The sequence below is a fragment of the Ammospiza caudacuta genome, chromosome 2 (assembly GCF_027887145.1).
Source record: "Ammospiza caudacuta isolate bAmmCau1 chromosome 2, bAmmCau1.pri, whole genome shotgun sequence".
Lineage (NCBI taxonomy): Eukaryota > Metazoa > Chordata > Aves > Passeriformes > Passerellidae > Ammospiza > Ammospiza caudacuta.
Genome location: NC_080594.1, coordinates 119,066,676 through 119,086,479, shown reverse-complemented (window position 1 = coordinate 119,086,479; position 19,804 = coordinate 119,066,676). Strand labels below are relative to the sequence as shown.

At 43.0% G+C, this 19,804-nt stretch overlaps 1 protein-coding gene across 4 annotated transcripts in view; it reads left to right on the top strand.

The window, feature by feature from the left end:
• The window catches only part of DYRK1A (dual specificity tyrosine phosphorylation regulated kinase 1A), a 91,866-nt gene extending 87,176 nt beyond the window's left edge, over window positions 1-4,690 (top strand). For all 4 annotated transcript variants that reach the window (XM_058824858.1, XM_058824859.1, XM_058824860.1 and 1 more), the window contains 5 exons: window positions 302-448; window positions 750-890; window positions 1,164-1,470; window positions 1,904-2,028; window positions 3,990-4,690. In XM_058824858.1, the coding sequence (XP_058680841.1) occupies window positions 302-448; window positions 750-890; window positions 1,164-1,470; window positions 1,904-2,028; window positions 3,990-4,613 (1,344 nt within the window). In that variant the 3' untranslated portion in view covers window positions 4,614-4,690. The remainder of the gene's footprint in view (window positions 1-301; window positions 449-749; window positions 891-1,163; window positions 1,471-1,903; window positions 2,029-3,989) is intronic.
• The last annotated feature ends 15,114 nt before the right edge of the window (window positions 4,691-19,804 follow it).

Here is a 19,804-nt window from a genome sequence, read left to right as displayed (position 1 = left end):
AATCATATCTGAATTGTTTATCCAAATCAATTATTTATCACTAATAAGATAATTTTGAAATATTAAGAATCACAATTACAAAAACATGACATGACTCAAGCTGAACTTTCTGCTCTTTTTGTGGAAATTAACAATTAGATACTTTTATTAATGTTATACATGTATATATTTTATTATCCCTGATACCTCCTCTTTCCCTGCACCAGAATGGGATTTCATGGCAGCTGTGTTTTGTCTCTTGGGATTTTCAGTCCCTTGGGGTGCTGTGTGTGATGGTGACTTGGAGATGCTTTTCTTGCAGATATACCAATATATCCAGAGTCGTTTTTATCGATCACCAGAGGTGCTACTGGGAATGCCTTATGACCTTGCTATTGACATGTGGTCCCTTGGGTGTATTTTAGTCGAGATGCACACTGGAGAGCCTCTCTTTAGTGGGGCAAATGAGGTGAGTTATCTCCCAGGAATTGGGGGTTTTGTTGTTAACCCCCATCATGATTTTCATCTGTTTAATTAGAATGCATAAATTAGGAAAATCTGGTAATTCTGATCAATAACACAACTTTTGTCAGGACACAAAATTATCTATTCATCATTTTCTGTGTCTCCCTCTTACTCCTTAATTTGTTTTGTCCATATTAAATTTTTCTTAAATTAATTAGCTTAGAACTTGTGTGAACAGCTGACATTTGTGCCACAGCTGGGCTGGCTGTCACTTGTCCTTCACCAACCCATTTTATTTGGGACAGGTGGATCAGATGAATAAAATAGTGGAAGTTTTGGGGATTCCACCAACCCACATCCTCGACCAAGCACCCAAAGCAAGAAAGTTCTTTGAGAAGTTGCCAGATAGCACTTGGAACTTGAAGAAGACCAAAGATGGAAAAAGGGTAGGTAAAACAATTAGATTAATAATAAATATGTTAAAAAACATATAAAATGGTGAGTTGTTACTTCGTTTTGCGTTGTCTTACTGAAAACGCAGCTGAGTTGTTTGTTTTGCGTCATCCTACTGAAAATGCAGTTTTCTTGTTGATTTTGTTCTGTCTTGCCAATCAAATAACATTTCCAGTTGTGTTGAACAGTTTTCTGGTTTGATTTGAGTTTTTGTACAGAATCTGTGCTTCACACACTGATTGCCAGCCATTCCTCCCTCCCCACAGGAATACAAACCACCGGCAACTCGCAAACTCCACAATATCCTGGGAGTCGAGACAGGAGGGCCGGGCGGGCGCCGTGCTGGGGAGTCAGGTCATACTGTAGCTGACTACTTGAAGTTCAAAGACCTCATCTTAAGGATGCTTGACTATGACCCCAAGACACGAATCCAGCCCTACTATGCCCTGCAGCACAGTTTCTTCAAGAAGACGGCGGACGAAGGTACCAACACGAGTAACAGCGTGTCCACGAGTCCTGCCATGGAGCAGTCACAGTCTTCAGGAACCACCTCTAGTACATCTTCGAGCTCAGGTGGGTTTTGGTCATCAACAGGTTTGTTGGGTGCTGAACAGGCTCACCAGGGAATGGGCACGGCCCTGAGGCTGCCAGAGCTTCAGGAGCCTTTGGTAGCACTGCCAGGGGTGCCCAGGTGGGATTGTTGGGAGTCTGGATGATCCTTGTGGGTCTCTTCCAACTCAGAATATTCCATGATTCTCTGAAATGTCAATTTTTTTCCATACTGTCAAAAAAATACCAGTCATGATCGCTATACAATTATTTTAATCAGCTGGAACAGGTAAACAGAAAACCCCCAAAAACCCAACTAGATGAGCAAAAATGTGAGTGATTAACATTGATCTTATACTTTTCCCTTGAAGCACTTTGTAAACCTTCCATGCTGCCATTGTTTGATAGCTGTAAATTCTGTGTCCCTTTGGTCACTGAGCACGTTGGGGTTTTCCAGGTGGATCTTCTGGCACGAGCAACAGCGGAAGGGCGCGGTCGGACCCCACGCACCAGCATCGACACAGCGGTGGGCACTTCACTGCTGCTGTGCAGGCCATGGACTGTGAGACACACAGCCCACAGGTAATGCAGGGCACACAAAACCATGGATTCTCCCCGGTGTAGATCATTCATTGCTGTGTAGCCAAAAACTGCTTTTTTAGTAGCCTTTAATCAGCTGTGTTGTTCCAGTGGTTCCTCTAATGCTGTTGGCACCTTGCAGGGTATGAGCTACAACATTTTAATTTCATTTGCTTTGCTTATTCTCTCCAGGCTCCCGAGCCAGAGGTCAGGGCTTTATTTTACTAAGTGTTATACAAATGCTGTTATTATTACTATAACGTAAAGCTGCTCCTATAATTTTGACACCAAAGTCACTTATCAGACTTCCTTTAAGTGTTTGAAAATAACATTCAGGATGTGCATTCATTTTCCATAAGGTATATGTAGAAAGGTATTGGAAATTATTCTTAAGTACGTGGCTGCATTTCTAGAATAATCCTGCATCTTCAAAGCTTGGTTAAGATTTAAAAAAAATGGCATAAATACAGTAACTTAATCTCTCACATGTTGTTCAAGATAGAAAGGTATTAGAAATTATTTTTAAGGGCATCCCTGAAATTCTAGAATAATTGTCCAACTGCAAGGCTTGGTTAGCATTTTTTAAAAATTGGCATAAATAGAAATAATCTGTCATATATTGTTCAAGATAGAAAAATGTTGGAAATTATTTTTAAGGGCATGCCTGAAATTCTAGAATAATTGTGCTACTGCAAAGCTTGGTTAAGATTTTAAAAAATTGACATAAATATGAATAACTTAATCTCTCATGTGTTGTTTGAGATAGAAAAGTATTGGAAATTATTCTTAAGTACATTGCCTGCATTTCTAGAATAATCATGCAGTTTCAAGGCTTGGTTGATGTTTTCAAAAATTGGCATAAATATGATAACTTAATCTCTTGTGTGTTGTTCAAGATACAAAAGTATTGGAAATTTAATTTTAGGGGCATGCTTGAATTTCTAGAATAATTGTGCAGCTTCAAGGCTTGGTTAAGATTTTAAAAATTGGCATACATATGAATAACTTAATCTCTCATGTGTTGTTCAAAATAGAAAATATTGGAAATTAATCTTAAGTACATACCTGAATTTCTAGAATAATCCTGCAGCTTCACGGCTTGGTTAAAATTTTTTGAAAATTGGCATAAATAATCTCTCATATATTGTTCAAGATAGAAAAGTATTGGAAATTATTCTTAAGTACCTTGCCTGCATTTCTAGAATAATCCTGCAGCTTCAAGGCTTGGTTAACATTTTAAAAAATTGGCATAAATATGATAACTTAATCTCTCATATATTGTTCAAAATAGAAAAGTCTTGGAAATTAATTTTAAGGGCATGCCTACATTTCTAGAATAATCGTGCAACTTCAAGGCTCGGTTAACATTTTGAAATTTGGCATAAATATGAATAACTTAATCTCTCATGTGTTGTTCAAGAACTGACTGGATGTGACACTCAGTTGACAAGGTGGTCGGAGGTTGGATGGTCTTGGATGGTCTTGGATGGTTGGATGTTCTTGGATGTTCTTGGATGATCTTGGATAATTGGATGCTCTTGGATGGTTGGATGGTCTTGCATGATTGGATGGTCTTGGATGGTTGGATGGTTTTGGATGGTGTTGGATGGTTGGATGGTGTTGGATGGTTGGATGGTGTTGGATGGTTGGATAGTTTTGGATGGTTGGATGGTGTTGGATGATTGGATGATGTTGGATGACTGAATGGTTTTGGATGGTTGGATGGTGTTGGATGGTTGGATGGTGTTGGATGACTGAATGGTTTTGGATGGTTGGATGGTGTTGGATGGTTGGATGGTGTTGGATGACTGAATGGTTTTGGATGGTTGGATGGTGTTGGATGGTTGGATGGTGTTGGATGACCGAATGGTTTTGGATGGTTGGATGGTCTGTCCCAGCCGTTATGATTCTGTGCTTGGGTGGAAGGACAGCTGTGAGTCAGCGTTGTCTTTGGCATTCTGCAGGTTCGGCAGCAGTTTCCCCCTCCCATCGGTTGGACAGCCACCGAAGCTCCCACCCAGGTCACCGTGGAGAACCACCCGGTTCAGGAAACCACCTTCCATGTCAACCCTCAGCAACAGAACGCATTACACCATCACCACGGCAACAGCTCCCACCACCACCACCATCACCACCACCACCACCACCACCATGGACAGCAAGCCTTGGGCAGCCGGACCAGGCCGAGAGTCTACAATTCTCCAACAAACAGCTCCTCCACCCAGGATTCTATGGAGGTGGGCCACAGTCACCACTCCATGACATCCCTGTCTTCCTCAACTACTTCTTCCTCTACATCTTCCTCCTCTACTGGTAACCAAGGCAATCAGGCCTATCAGAACCGCCCAGTGGCTGCTAACACCTTGGACTTTGGACAGAACGGAGCTATGGACATGAATTTAACAGTCTACTCTAATCCGCGCCAAGAAACTGGCATAGCTGGACATCCCACGTACCAGTTTTCTGCTAATACAGGTCCTGCTCATTACATGACTGAAGGACACCTTGCCATGAGGCAAGGCATTGATAGAGAAGAGTCTCCCATGACAGGAGTTTGTGTTCAGCAAAGTCCTGTGGCTAGCTCGTGACTAAACTGAAACTAAGTTTGTTTCTTGTGTGTTTTTATAGAAGTGGTGTTTTTCCAAAAAAAAAAAAAAAAAACAAAGTGCAAAGCTGCTTGAATCAGAAGGAGATAAACTCACTGAACCGCTACAGGAGGGCAAAGTTGACTATTTTTTTAAACTTGAAAAGATTGCAAAGGGACAATGAAGTTCTTTGTTTTGTTGGTTTTTTGCTGGGGGGAGGTTTTTTTGGTTGGTTTTTTTTTTAAGAGCCATGTCTGGACCCACCTTAACGGATAGCTTAGTGGTGTTCACCTTTCGCTTCCCCCATTTTAACTTGCCACAACCTAGTCATAGTTTGGTTTTTTGGGGGAGGGGTTTTGATTTTTTTAATTTTAATTTTAACTTTAATTTTAATTTTAAATTTTATTTTTTCTCTCATTCGACAGGGGTTATTGTTCAAATGTTAGTCATAGTTGCAAACTAGTTTCTTTTTAAAGGCATTGCACATGATTTCTAAAAAAAGGCCCTTTGAAGTTTTTTGGGTGGGAGGGGGAGTGAGTAATATATATATTTTTTTTAGTTCCCCAAACAACCATGGGCACAGAAATGCAGTACTGTAAGAAAGAGGGACCTTCAGATTACACAAATATATTATTCTTCAGCTGTAAAAAGGGACGGTTGTGACGGAGTTTGTGAGGCACATTGAGCATGCGAAGTGGCGGTGAGCAGAACTCTCCTTTTCTGAATCTACTGAGGATCAAAGCAGCAATTGTGATGGGAATTCTGTGGGTGCCACCTTTGGGAGCCCACGGGCAGTTAGGATGGAAATCTGACTGGTTTCATAACTGAGGTGCACTGAGAAGCAATCAACGGGTCGGTCCTGGCCAGTCCTGGGGAGGTCTAAGTGGTGGTCTTTGGGATAACCTTTGGCCTTATGGATTTGGACTCTTAAGTTAGAAGAGCCTACCATTTCAGATGCAATCACTTTTGGACATGCTTTTGCAGACAGTCCTTAATGCTGAAAACACAGAGAATGGGTAATTCAAGAGGCCTTTCTTTTAAAAAAATAGACTTTTGTGACCCACTTATTGTAAGGTATTGCAAGGTCACTTTGCGTGTGTCATAAAGTTGACTTCCTTATTGGTTGAAGGTCACAGGAGTAGTGGTTTGCGTTTGATGGAAATAGCTACAACTGTGTCCCTTCCTGCTTTTTACTTTTTTCTTTTGCTTTTTTCTCGGCACGTGGTTTTCTCCACCATTACTTCTGCACAAAGACGTCTTCTGTTCATCCTGAACATTTTTAAAAAAAAAAAAAATGCAGAATTTTATGTGACTGCTTTTTTGCCTCACAATTATGCTGTGAATTTTACAAAAATTTATTTTCTTTTTTGATAATTTATTGTACCAAAGCTGTTTTTATAGCACATAGATGTCTGTAACCAATAATGTAGCAGTTCTGCACTTTGACACAAGGTGTAACTAGACCATTTTTAAATGTCAGTTGAAAAATTATGGCTGTACTATTGCTTAAACAAAACTGGAACTGTTGTTGAATTCATAGCCAATACATTTACAGCAATCTGTGTACTGAAGATAATAGATTGACATCTACTTGGAGACTATAACATCTGTTACATTATCAATGTGTTCAGGCTTCTGAAGGTTAAAAGGGACACTAGATCCAGAAGCTATGAAACCAGCAGTTGATTCTTGTATTCCTTATTAACAAAATTGTAAACTTGAAGGCAAAGACCTTGATTGCATGAACAGGTCCAAAAAAAATAATAATAGGCTGAGTAAAGCAAAACCCTCAAGGGAGACCTGAGGTTAGCAGGCTGTATTTAACAGGTGCCTAATTTTTGGGTAACGCTGCCTTAATATAACACAGTCAGCTTGGCAGTTGCAAAATTTATGGGCCCATCCAAGAGATTTTATTTTTAGTTCTATTTTGTGGGAAAAGGAAAAAAAAAAAAAAGCTGCATGAGGAAAAAACACCTTGGTGAAGGAATGAAGGTGAGTTCTTGCTTGCCCATCCCAGATGAACAGTGTTGCCCATCCTCTCTTACAGAAGCAGTGATCTACCTCTGCCAGTCAGCCCTTGGAAAAGTTCATTTCAGCAGCAAATGGTCAATTCCATGCGGCCAAGTCGTTTTTTCAGTCAAAAAGGTGGAATTTTTTATACTCACAGTGGCAACACAGCAGCTGACTACCATGTAAATGGGAATGAATCCTTGGGATTAGGTTTTCTTTTGTAAATCATGATTTTCCTAATCAAATATTTCATTTTATACCGACACATCAACCCCGTGGATGAAAGCGGATTTTTTTTCCCCATTTATTTTTTTTTGTTGTTGTTTGGTTTTCTTTTGAAGCTCAGTAATTCAGAGAAGTTTATGGGATTTGGAAGGCTGTCACCTTAGAAAAGAATGCTGAGTTTAGCAATATCAAATCAAAGGAATCCAGTTCTTACTGCTGTCTAGGAACAGAAGGGTAATGTGGAATCTGGGTAACACCACGCGCCACCCCTTAGCAAGCGCCAAAAAACCCCCACCAAACCTAAAGCAGTTCAAAGAAATAACCTCTACATCAAGAAGAAAAACAAAACAAAACAAAAATCATAAAATCCAGTGCTTCTGCATACTGTGTTATGTTACAGTCCAGTTTTGTGTGCTTTACTACACAGTTTGGTTACAGGACTTCTGTGCATTGTAAACATAAACAGCATGGAAAAGGTTAAATACCTGTGTTCAGATTGTAAGATCTAGTCCGGACTTGCTGTGTATATTGTAACGTTAAATGAAAAGACAAGCCCTTTGTATTATAGTCATGCAGTCTTATGTATGATAAACAGTTGAATAATTTGTCCTCAGACTCTTTACTGTGCTTTTTAAAAAGGAAAAAAAAAAAAAAAAAAGGAAAAAAAAATAAGAGTAATTTAAGGAAAAAAAAAAAAGAAGAAAAATGTAAACGTAGTGAGTCTTCCTATGCAATTAACCTACTCCAAGCTATGGTATGGTAGGTATAATTATACTATAATGTGTAAATATCAGATACATTGAAACAGACTTAAAAATATGAAAGTAAAAGTTGGAGGCATAACAGCTAATTTGGAGTTTTTAATTGAAAACCAGCGAGGTCTGCAAGTCACTGATGTGTGAGCACAGCTCTGCTCGATGCCCATGGACTGTGCTCGTAGCTGGAGGTCTTTACTCCTCATCTCTCAGTCTGAGTGTTCTGATGTGCTCTGCAGCTTCCTCCCCATCCCCGCTGAGCTGGTTTTGGGGCCGTGGAATGGGATTTTGGGGCTGGCCTGGTGTCATCCCCCGAGCCCAGCCCAGCTCCCTCTGCATCACCAATCCCTGGCTGGGGGTGCAGTAGGACCTGGTTGGGAAAAGGCTGATTTTCCTGCCAAGTTTTCCAGGAGTTTTCTGTGTCTCTGGAGTGATTCAGCCAGGTTATTCCCAGCTCCTCCTTCAGCTCTGGGACTGCTGAGCTACAGCTGGTGGCCACCAGAGCCTGGCAGAACAGGAATAACAGCTCCAGTTTGAAACTATTCCACGTAAAAAATATATTCACTTGATGAACCTCCTCAAATCCTTTAAAGCTCTTGTGGCTCTTCTGAAACCTCAGATGTTTTCCAACCCGTTGTGGAAGCTGGAATTGCTGCACCCAGCCCTGGAGTGCTGCCAGCCCTGCTGGGCGTGTGCAGGAGGTGCAGGTACATCCCTGGGCCTCTCTCTCGGTTCCTGGTCTGTTCATCCCTGCCAGGATTGCAGTTTTCAGCCTTTCAGCCTCAGTTCTTTGCATTAAAAGATTGTAAATATAGATGGTTCTCCATCCTGATTGCTCCTTGGGCAATGGCTGCTGTGCCAGGATTTAGGATTCCATCCTGTAAGTACCGTGGTGTCTGCAGGGGCCTGCATGCCACAAGGCTTGGACTCACCTGGAAATGTGACTTCACCTCCATGATTTATCACTCTGCCATCCTTGTTTTCATCACACCACCCATGTGCTTAAACTTTATACTGGACAGCTGAAAAAATATCTGAAGATCCTCTGTGGAAGAATTCCTGTTGAAGCCCATCAGGAACATCCTTCCTAAGGAGGGAGTGAGTGCAGACTCCAGCCTGGTGACACAGAACCTGTTGTGTTGGTTTACAGAACAAATTCATCCCAGTAAGATCAGTCTGGAACTTCTGGATAGAAAGGAAATGTCTGGTGAAAAATACACAAGGAAGTGGCTGCAGAGTAGAGATACTGCTGGGAGTTATCTCCTGAGGGTAGTTGGTGTTCAGCCTGACTTTTGGATGATTTATTTATTGGAATTCTCTCAGGGGGGCCCTTGTGGCTCTGCACAAGTCCCTGCCAGGAGGGCACAGCCGGGGGGGTCGGGCTCTGCTCCAGGGAACAGGGACAGGAGCAGAGGGAGCGGCCTCAGGCTGGGCCAGGGCAGGCTCAGCTGGGACAGCAGCAGCAATTTGCCCATGGAAAGGGAGCTCAGGCCTTGGCAGGGCCTGCCCAGGGAGCTTTGCAGTGCCCATCCCTGCAGGTGTCCCCTGGAGGTGGCACTGACTGCTCTGGGCTGGGGACAGGGTGCCCACGGGGCACAGCTGGCACTGCATGGGCTGGCAGGGCTTTGCCAACCTAAACGATTCTACAATTAGGACTAAATTCAAAAAGATCTTACAGCTCATCCAGTCCCACCCCTGCCATGGACAGGGGCACCTTCCACTGTCCCAGGCTGCTCCAAGCCCCAGCCTGGCCTTGGACACTGCCAGCCACAGCTGCTGTGGGCAGAAAGCAAGCTGAGAACAAAAAATCACATCACCAATTTGTTTGAAAAGGTGTATTTTCAATAGGATATGTTTTGACTCCTTTCCACTTCTCTGATGGTCCAAGTTTTACCAACCATGAGCCCAGCCTGCTTCAAGTCTTGCTCCTTTCCTCAGTCTCTTGGGCCTAATATTTGATAATTTGGGCATCAGGCACAGCTGAGACTCCATGGGCTGGGAGGGCCTTACCAGCCTCAGGGATTTGGGGATTCTGTGATATTTTACTTGGAATGATTCATGTTAAAGTGCACAATACCTGCACAGCAAAGCAGTCAAACACTGGTTTTCTGTTCCATATCCCCGTTTTTGTGGGGTTCTAGAGGTTCTTCATGTTGGAAATTTGCAGTTGGTTTTTAGTTTTCCACCTCATTGATGATTGTTGAGCTGTTCCTTCCTCACTGATGACGGTGCCTGGATTTGCTTTCAGCAGTTCTCCATAGGAGCCCTGGCAAATTTGTGGGATCTGCCTAAACCTGAGGGGTTTGTAGTTGCTGCTCATTATATTTTATGGTGGATGTTCTGGAGCATCAGGGTTAATCACAGCTGGGGTTGTTCAGCCTGGAGAAGGCTCCAGGGACACCTCAGAGCCCATTCTGGTACCTAAAGGGGCTCCAGGAGAGCTGGAGAGGGACTGGGGACAGGGGATGGAGGGACAGGAGCCAGGGAATGGCTTCCAACATTAAGGAGCTGATTTAGGGTAAATATAAGGAAGGCATTTTTTACCATGAGGGGTAAAACACTGGCAAAGGACATTGGGACAGTGGCAGGTGTCCCTGCCATGGCAGGGGTGGAAATGGATTTTTAAGGTCTCTCCCAACCCAAAGCTTTCTTTGATTCTGTTAAAAATGAGTTTAAAACTTCTCAAATCTGTTGTGTGATCACCGAGTCCTGCTGAGCACTGATTTATTAATCTCTTTTGAAATCACAGGAGTTTTAACAATTTCTTGAAACTTCAGGTTTTATGGGTATTGCTTGTGGTGTTGAGTAATAAAAGAGGAGCATGGCTAAGGCAGGAGAAATTAATGACCAAATTAATAACCAAATCCCCCTCCTGCAGGCCTCCCCTTGAGAAAGGAGATGGATTTGATGGATGTTGGTTGTCCAAAACCAGGGAGTTAATGATTGGAAAATGATAGATGGAAAATCAAATGTTTGTTCTAAAGAAATTAACAGAAGATCTCAAGCAGAAAATCCAAAAAAATCTTTTTTCAGGATCTCTCTTCCCCTTCCCTGGCTGGGGACATCTTTACCATTTCCTGTCATTTCCCAAACTCTCTTTTCCTTCAGATTTTCCTGCCAGCCAGCTCAGGCTCAGGCAGGAATCCAGGACTCCTTCCCATCAACAGCAGCAGCTGGTGGATGGAATTGATAATTCTGAGGCTGCAGGGATGATGATGATGGTGGTGATTGATGATGATGATGATGATGATGATGATGATGATGATGATGATGATGATGATGATGATGGAGTTTCCTTTACCCAGGACAGGAAGAAAGGCTCATCCTGAACGGAGCACATTGAGCTGAACTCAACAAAAGCTTTCCTGATTTTTACTCCAAGGGAAGTCCCAATTTGGAGACATTTGGAGTCAAGAATAAGCTGAGGGAATTCAACCACAGAATCATGGAATGTCCTGAGTGGGAAGAATCCACAGGGATCATCCATTCCAGCTCCTGGCCCTGCCCAGGCCCCCCAACCACCCCAACAACCCCAACAATCCCAACTAACAACCCCAACAACCCCAACAACCCCAACCATCCCAACAACCCCAACAACCCCAACAATCCCAACTAACAACCCCAACAACCCCAACAACCCCAACCATCCCAACAACCCCAACAACCCCAACAACCCCAACCATCCCAACCATCCCAACCATCCCAACAACCCCAACCATCCCAACAACCCCAACCATCCCAACCAACAACCCCAACAACCCCAACCATCCCAACAACCCCAACAACCCCAACCATCCCAACCATCCCAACCATCCCAACAACCCCAACAACCCCAACAACCCCAACCACCCCAACAACCCCAACAACCCCAACAACCCCAACCACCCCAACAACCCCAACCATCCCAACAACCCCAACAACCCCAACCAACAACCCCAACCATCCCAACCATCCCAACAACCCCAACAATCCCAACAATCCCAGTCCCTGGCAGAGCTTCCAAACTCTCCTGGAGCTCTGGCAGCCTCAGGGCTGTGCCCATTCCCCATTTGGGAATGAAATTCTCAAAGCTGGAGTGTCACAGCCTCAGTGACCTGGAGGAGAAATCAGGAATCCCAGGAGCCAGGGCCTGGAAAAGCAGGATTGTCTCAGGGTTCCTTCATGGGAGCAGGGATGGAGTTCTGTCAGAATCCAACATTGTCACTTTGGCTAGAAGAATTCCAGTGCCCTTTTCATTTGGTTCTCAGTTGAAGCTGCAGTTCATTTCCCTCTTCAGGAGCACTTCAAAGTCTTTTATGTCCCCCTCCCAAATTCCTGTTCTTTCTCAGTGCTTCTCTTACCCCTTCCCTGCTTTCCACTCTGACCCTTCTCCCCTTCCCTACAATTTTTCTCCCTTTTCACATTTTTCCCTCCTTTTCCCATCTTTCAGCTTTGAATTTTCCCTCTGCTTTTCTTTCCCCCCCTTCTTTTTCCATCTCTGCCTTTCCCTTCTTTCCCCACAGCTTTCCCCTGTTTTCCCTGTTGCTTTCCCAATCTTTTCTGCTTTTCCTTCTCCCTGTATCTCTTTATTCTCTTCCTCTCTTTTCACAGCTTTTCCTGTGCCTTCCTTGCTTTTGTTTTCCTGCCATTCTTCCCCTGTTTTTTCTTTCTCCCCATCCCCTGCTCTTCCCTTCCTCTTCTTCCTCCTTTCCCTTTTGGTTTCCTCCCAAGTCTTTCCTTTTCCCCCTTTTTCTTCTTGGTGCTTTCAGATTTTCCCCTGCTTTAACTTTTCCTTCCTTCCTTGGAGTTCTCTTCCATTATTTTTTCAGGATCTTTCTAACCCCCCTCTATTTTCATTATTTTCCCTGTATTTTCTTTTCACTTCCCATCTTTCCTGCTTGTTTTTTTCCTGCCTTTCTTTCCCACTTCCTTTGCCCCCCTTGATTTGCATTTGTTTCCCCCCACTTTGCTTTCCCTTCAGGTCTTTCCCTCCTCTTCATTCCAATCTTTTCTCCTTTTTTCCTTCTTTTTTTCTTCATAATTCCAATATTTTTGGGTGCTTCTGTGCTTCCTTTCCTCACTTCAATGCTTTTCAAATTTTTTCTCCCTTCCTCCTCCACTTTTTTCCATATGTTTTCCAGGTCCATTTCTTCTTCCCTTTGCTCATTTTTCCATCCCCTCCCTGGTTTTCCCTGCTTTGACTTTCCCCATTTTATCCCATCTCTTCCATGCTTTTTCTGGGTAATGTAATTTTTTTCTCCCCCACTTCCTTCCTTACCTTTTCCTTGCTTTTCTATCCTTATATTTTCCTTTTGTTTCATGCTGTTATTCCCACTCCTTATCCTTTCCAATACTTAAGAGACTTTTCTCTGCTTTTCAGGTCTTTTCCTTGCTTTTCCCTTCCCTTTTCTCTACTTTTCCTTTCCCATTCCCACTGCCTGCAGTGCTTTAACTTAATTTTCACTGATTTTTCAGGTATTTTCTTTCTTCTCCCCTCCATGAAAAAAATCTTTTTTGTAACCCTCTTGATTCCTTTCTTTTTCTTTCTTTTTCTTTTTCTTTTTCTTTTTCTTTTTCTTTTTCTTTTTCTTTTTCTTTTTCTTTTTCTTTTTCTTTTTCTTTTTCTTTTTCTTTTTCTTTTTCTTTTTCTTTTTCTTTTTCTTTTTCTTTTTCTTTTTCTTTTTCTTTTTCTTTTTCTTTTTCTTTTTCTTCTTCTTTTTCTTTTTCTTCTTCTTTTTCTTTCCTTTTCCTCTTTTTCTTTCCCTTTCCCTCTCTCTTTTCAATCCTTCTAACTCTTCCTGCTTATTTTCACTCCTTTGCAGATCTTTTTCTCCCCCATCCTTTTCTTTCTTTATTCTTACTTCTGAAGAAGGAAAGAAAATCCTTTTTTTCTTGTTTTTTTCTTTTGGTGCTTTTTTTCCCTCTATAATTCTAATCAGATTCCACTGGACCTGTGAATGCTCCATTAATACTTCTTAGTTTTTATTCAACTATTTCCCCCTTTTCCGTTTAGTTTTTTGTCTTTATAACCTTTCGTTTTCAGGTGTAAATATGATCGAGAGAGCTTTTCTCCCTAAATTGGAAATTTCCAGGGGGAAAAAATCTCGGGAGTCCCAGCCTGTCCTGGTGCAAAGATTTTCTCGTTTTCTGTATCCTCAGCAGCCATTTGGGAAGGGAGTGATGGCAAATCCCAGAAATGATGTGGCAAAGTGGGACAGAGTTCAGGGAAGCTGTGAGAAACCTGAGGGAGCTCCCTGGGGCTGGAATCCAGGGAATGGCACTGGGATATCTGCAGCTCCACGGAAGGGCCCGGGGGGAGGAGAAGAAATGAAGGGAATGGAAAAGCTCTCCTGGATGGAGACTGGAAGGCAGAGGTCTTGATTGCATGGACAAATCCAAAAAATACAATAGGCTGAGTAAAGCAAAAGGTCAGCAGGCTGTAATTAACAATGCCTAAGTTTTGGGTAGCTTTGGAAAGACTCGGGCTGATTATTTAATGAGAAAAGACAAAAAAAAAAAACCCGTAGAAATTAAAAATACACCAGGTATTTATATTGGTATTTATATGGGTATTTACACCTGGTATTTATATCAGACCTTCTGCACAACATTGTCTTTATGAGGTGAAATTGTTTTGCTTGAAAAGTTGAAATGGAATGGAATTTTTGAGTGGGAAAACCCAAATTCTTCCATGTGATGTAAGTCACTGCCATGGGTCCCACAGGATCCACTGATGGATAATGGAAAATCAGAATTAACTCACTGAGGAGAACCCCCTCAGCCCTGGGGGCATCAATCCCAATTATTGAAGGTTAGGAAAAACTTCTTGGCTACTTCTAAGCACAAAAAGCTGCTTGAGCCATCCTTGCTGCCTGTGGAATTTGGGAGATCCCAGGAGATCCCAATCTGTGTCCATGTAAGGGCACAGATCCAAAAAAAACCAATAGGCTTAGTAAAGCAAAAGGTCAGCAGGCTGGATTTAACAGGTGTCTGATTTCTAGGTAACTTTGGAAAGACTCAGGCTGATTATTCAATGAGAAAAGACAAGAAAATGCTGTAGAAATTAAAAATACACCAGGTATTTATATTGGTATTTATATTGGTATTTATATTGGTATTTATATCAGACCTTCTGCACAACTTTGTCTTTATGAGGTGAAATGGTTTTGCTTGAAAAGTTGCAATGGACTGGAATTTCCAAGTGGGAAAATGCAAATTTTTCCATGTGGCGTAACTCACTGGATCCACTGGGGAAGCATCGTGATGGATAATGGAAAATCAGAATTGAGACACCGAGGAGAGCCCTCTTCAGCCCTGGGGGCATCAATCCCAATTATTGAAGGTTAGGAGAAACTTCCTGGCTGCTTCCAGGCCCAAAAAGCTGCTTGGCCATCCTTGCTGCCTGTGGAATCTGGGAGGAGATCCCAGGAGATCCCAATCTGTGTCCGTGTCAGGGCTGCCCTGCAGCTCCTCCCTGACCCCAAACCCAGCCCCAGCTGCACCCCACAAAAAGCTCCCTGTCCCCCTTTTCCTGAGCCCTGGCCAAAGGGCCACAGCTGGGAGCTGGGGCAGGCGTGGTGTAAGATCCAACCGAGGCTTTAGGAGGGGTAACAGGAGAAGGAGGAAAAAGCAGATCTGAGCAGGGCCTTTTCTCCTGACTGGTTTTTCCTCAAATTTGGAAAAATTCTGAGCGGTAACTCCCCATCATTACCTGAAATAAACTTCACTCTGCCTGGGTGGAAGGCCCTGCTTGAAAAACATTCAAAATATTGAATTTGCAGTGGGTTCCTGACACATCTGACATGGGCTGCTGGGCTCTAATTTTAGCTGCTGCTCTGGCAGCCCTCAGCACTCCCAAATTCTGAGCCTATCTTTGGAAGCAGCAGCCTTCCAAATCCTGCTGGGCCTCATGCTTTGCATTGAGGCTGCAGAAGTTAAAGCCAGTTCAAACAAGTGCCTCAGCATTCATTCTTTTCACTTTTAGTTGGTTTAACTTCACTTTAAGGTGCTCTCTTAAAGAGAAAATTTAAATTAAATCTGGTTTGTCCTGGGACACTGATGGTGCATTTATGAACTGGGATGATGTTTGTTTAATCCCACACACCCTGGTGGGATTTCTCCTCAAGTATTAATTTAGGAGAAGGAGAGAATATTTATCTGTGCCTTCATCCAAAGGTGTGTGGGCAGCAGGAGGGGATTGGGGATTGGGGATTGGGGATTGGGATTGGGATTGGGATTGGGATTGGGATGGGGATTGTGTCCCTGTGCCCCTCAGGTGATTTCCCAGCTGCAGAGCTGCCCCAGCCAGGGAGGAGCTGGAGCTGCTGCAGAGCCCAGAGGAGGCTCCAGGATGGGCAGAGGATGGAGCAGCTCTGCTGGCAGGAAAGGCTGGCACAGCTGGCATTGCTCACCTGCACAGGAGAAGCTTTGGGCTGAGCTCAGGGTGGCCTTGCAGGGCCTGGAGGAGCCCCAGGAAAGCTGGAGAGAGACAATTGCCAGGGGATGCAGGGACAGCACACAGGGAATGGCTCCACACTGAAAAATTACAGGTTTACATCAGATATTAGGAAAAATGTTCTCCCTGGCAGGGTGGGCAGGGCTGGGATGGAATTCCCAGAGCAGCTGTGGCTGCCCCTGGATCCCTGGCAGTGCCCAAGGCCAGGCTGGACACTGGGGCTTGGAGCAGCCTGGGACAGTGGGAGGTGTCCCTGCCATGGCAGGGGTGGCACTGGATGGGCTTTGAGGTCCCTTCCAACCCAAACAATTCCTTGATTCTGTAAAAGGAAATGTCTTTGGACACATCCCCTTGTCATGTGCAGCTCTGAATTTACCCTGAATTTCCTTCTGCTCTGGAGCAATAGTAACCCCTGATTTTTGTGTCAAGGCTCTGAGCTGATTCTTGACAATGAAGCTTCAAACCAACTCCAGTTTTTCCTGGGTTACAAACCCTGCTGCAAAACTCTGTGATAAGGGAGCTCTTTGTAAAGGATTGTTTCAGTCTTTTTGGTTCTGTTGGAATAGCTTCTCTTTTGGGCACAAAGTGACCCAGCATTTAAGACAAATTATTCCAGTTCTGCTGGATGGGTGTCCCTGCTCCTTCCCTGTGGGAAAAGGGAATTTACTGAGGAATTTGAGACTTATCTCAAGTAAGAGACAAAGGAAAAGCCCACAAGACTCTGCTGAAGAAGGAAAAATCCCAGAGTACACACCCAGAGTTCTGGATTTTGTCTGGGTGTGCCATGGGCAGAGAAACTTCCCAAGGCTGAATTCCACAACTTGGGAAAACCAAAAAGATGTTTTGATGTTCATTAGGGAATTTTAAAAGCTCCAATGCAGCCAAAGTGGAATTTGTGCTGTTTCTGGGGCAGGAAGGCAGAAGTTCTAACTCAGGCCAGGATGCATCAGCAGAACAGAATTCCAGAAGGGGAAAGCCACGCTTGATGGATCAGATAAAGTGCAGAGGCTGCAACTGTCAACACAGAAATAACTGAGAGTGGATTTGAGGTAAGAGATACGAAGGAGGAGCAGCTATTAATAATGAGAGACACGGGAAAAATCCCAGAGCCAGCCAGGGGGGAAACCTGAGAGCACAAATGCTGCTGGGGGGATCTGCAAAAATAGCAAAGGCATCTTTGCTATTGGGGATGCTTCTCAGTCCTGCCGCTGCAGGAATGGGACACAAAATGCAGATTTCTAGAGCTGGAGCTCCCTTAGCAAGGGAAGGTTTCTGGAGCTGACCAAACCCAGAGCAGAGGAAAAACCTTGGAGAAACAGCTGAGCTGTATCAGGTGGCTGGGTCTGATCCGGGCTCCAGAGCAGGAGCACTTGGGCACATCAGTCAAGGGTGGAACGTGACGGGAACAGAGGGGAGGGGACAAAGCTCAAAGAAAGGGAAGAATTTAAGGGAGCCACAAAAAAGAGAGGAATAAAACCCTTAGGAGATCCATCCACCCTTCTCATGCAATTCTTAATTTTAATAGGCAAGGACAGGGGCTTTTCCTGAGATAGGATGGGGATATGGAGGGAAAAAAATGAGTGGAAAAGGGAACACCTGGCTGGTAACAGGGATCTTTCCATGAAATACAGCTGAAGGAAGAGTCTGGCTGAGAGTTCCCTCTTCTTCCCATATCTGTGAGTGATTTGAGCCTCTCTGACTGATTTGCACTTTATAGGAGAAACATTTACCAAAAAAACCCCATTTTCCTCTGCTTTTCAGCATTAATATAAAAATCCAGGCTGTCATGGAGGAGGTTTGGAGTCACTGAATTGTCCCAGAGCAGTCTGGGTGTGGCCTTGGGGACAGGGATTGGGGTGATGCTGGTGGGGCTGGGGTGGCACTGGGTGATCCTGGAGGTCTTTTCCCACCTTGATGATTGTCCATGTCCTCAGTGGCCACACCAGGTGCCAATATTCAAATCTAAGCACTATTGGTTTGACCACAGCATCCCAAAAAACCTCACTTCCTCTCAAACCACGGCACCGATTCCATGTGAAAATGGTAAATTGTGAACCAGTGATAGCATGGACACTTCCAAGTGCTCAGAATCTTAAGACATTGAGAGGAAAACATCAATTTTCATGGACCAGAACAAAACCAAACATAAAAATTCATTCCTCCGAGGAATGAATTGTTCCACATAAAATCTCCTTGTGTTTCCTGCTGTTCACCCAGAGCCGCCAGGGCTTCTACAAACCAGCAACGTGAGCAGCTCTGCTGGCGCTGCGGCTCTAATGTGGGAAAGTGTCGCAGACATTTCTCCACAGAAATCCTTTCTTTCGGATTTCTGTGTCTTCGGGAGGCCAGAGGCGTCCGAAGAGAAGGTAAACAATTATTATCAGCTGCTGGGGAATGCAACAGGGGCACCTATTTTGATTGGTGATTGGTTCATGTTTTATGTTTATAATTAAGGGCCAATCACCAGTGCAAGCCAGGGGACTGAGTCCTTGGCCACAGCTTTGTTGTGGATTCTTTTCTATCTCTTCCTAGCTAGCCTAGCTGCTCTGCAAAACCTCTCTCCTTATTCTTTCTAGTATAACTATAATGTATTATATCATACATTAATAAATTCAGCCTTCTGACTCAAGAAACAAGATTCACCGTCTCTCTCTCACCAGCTGCGCCCACTCAGGCACGGTAATAGGAAAGGAATCCCTGCACAGCCCTGAGCTCAGCGCGCACTCCGCTCCTGGGCCCCAGCACCAAATTTCCTGATTTGGAGTCACAACTGTTCCATTCCCTTGAGGAAAAACCCCAAAAAAACCAAAACTAAAACCAAACAAAAACCAACCAACCGACCAACCAAACAAACAAAAAACCCACCAAAAAACAAAAACAAAACCAAAAACAAACAACCAAAAAACGCCCACACAAACAAAAACAAACAAAAAACCACAAAAAAACCACAAAAAAACCACAAAAAACCCACAAAAAACCCACAAAAACCCCAAAAAACAAAACAAAAAAACCAACAACGCCACAAAAAAAGCACAAAAAAGCACCCAAAAATTAGAAACAAAAACCAAAACAAAAAACCCCAAGCAACCAAACAAAAAAAACCCCACAAAAAAACCACCAAAACCCACAAAACCCACAAAAAATAAGGAAAAAAAACCCCCAAACAACCAACCAAACAGAACTCAAACACTGATTAAAATGTTGTTTTCTTGTTCTCCTTCCAGCACATTTTAGCAAAACATTTATCAGCAACATCACGGTGCTAATGCAAATATTGTGTTCCTGGTTTTAGAGGGTGTGGGTTCATGATTTATTTGTATAAAGGCAAATTTTGCCTGAGTTCTGTGCAAGGTGATAATTTTCCCTGAAAAGTCAGTGATTCTTTTTGCCATCTCTGTCCCTTTTCCAGGAGTTATGTGATGCAAAATTAATTATTTAATTAATGTTACTATTGATTAAATAACATATTAATTAAAATTATTTTATTATAATTTAAATTTTTATCATTATAATAATTTAAATTTAATTTTTATTTTATTGTAAAATATTAAAATATTTTTATTTCTTTTTTCAAATATAAATTTAAATTATAATATTATTTCTATTATGATTTAAATGTTTATTATTATTTAAATTTTTATTAATACTAATATCAATAAAAATAACAGATTAATAATCTGTTGACATCATATAAAACTGGATCTGAGTGCATTCAGCTCTTTAATACCAGCAGGGGACTGAATAACAGAAAATTTTCTTTCTCCTGCTCT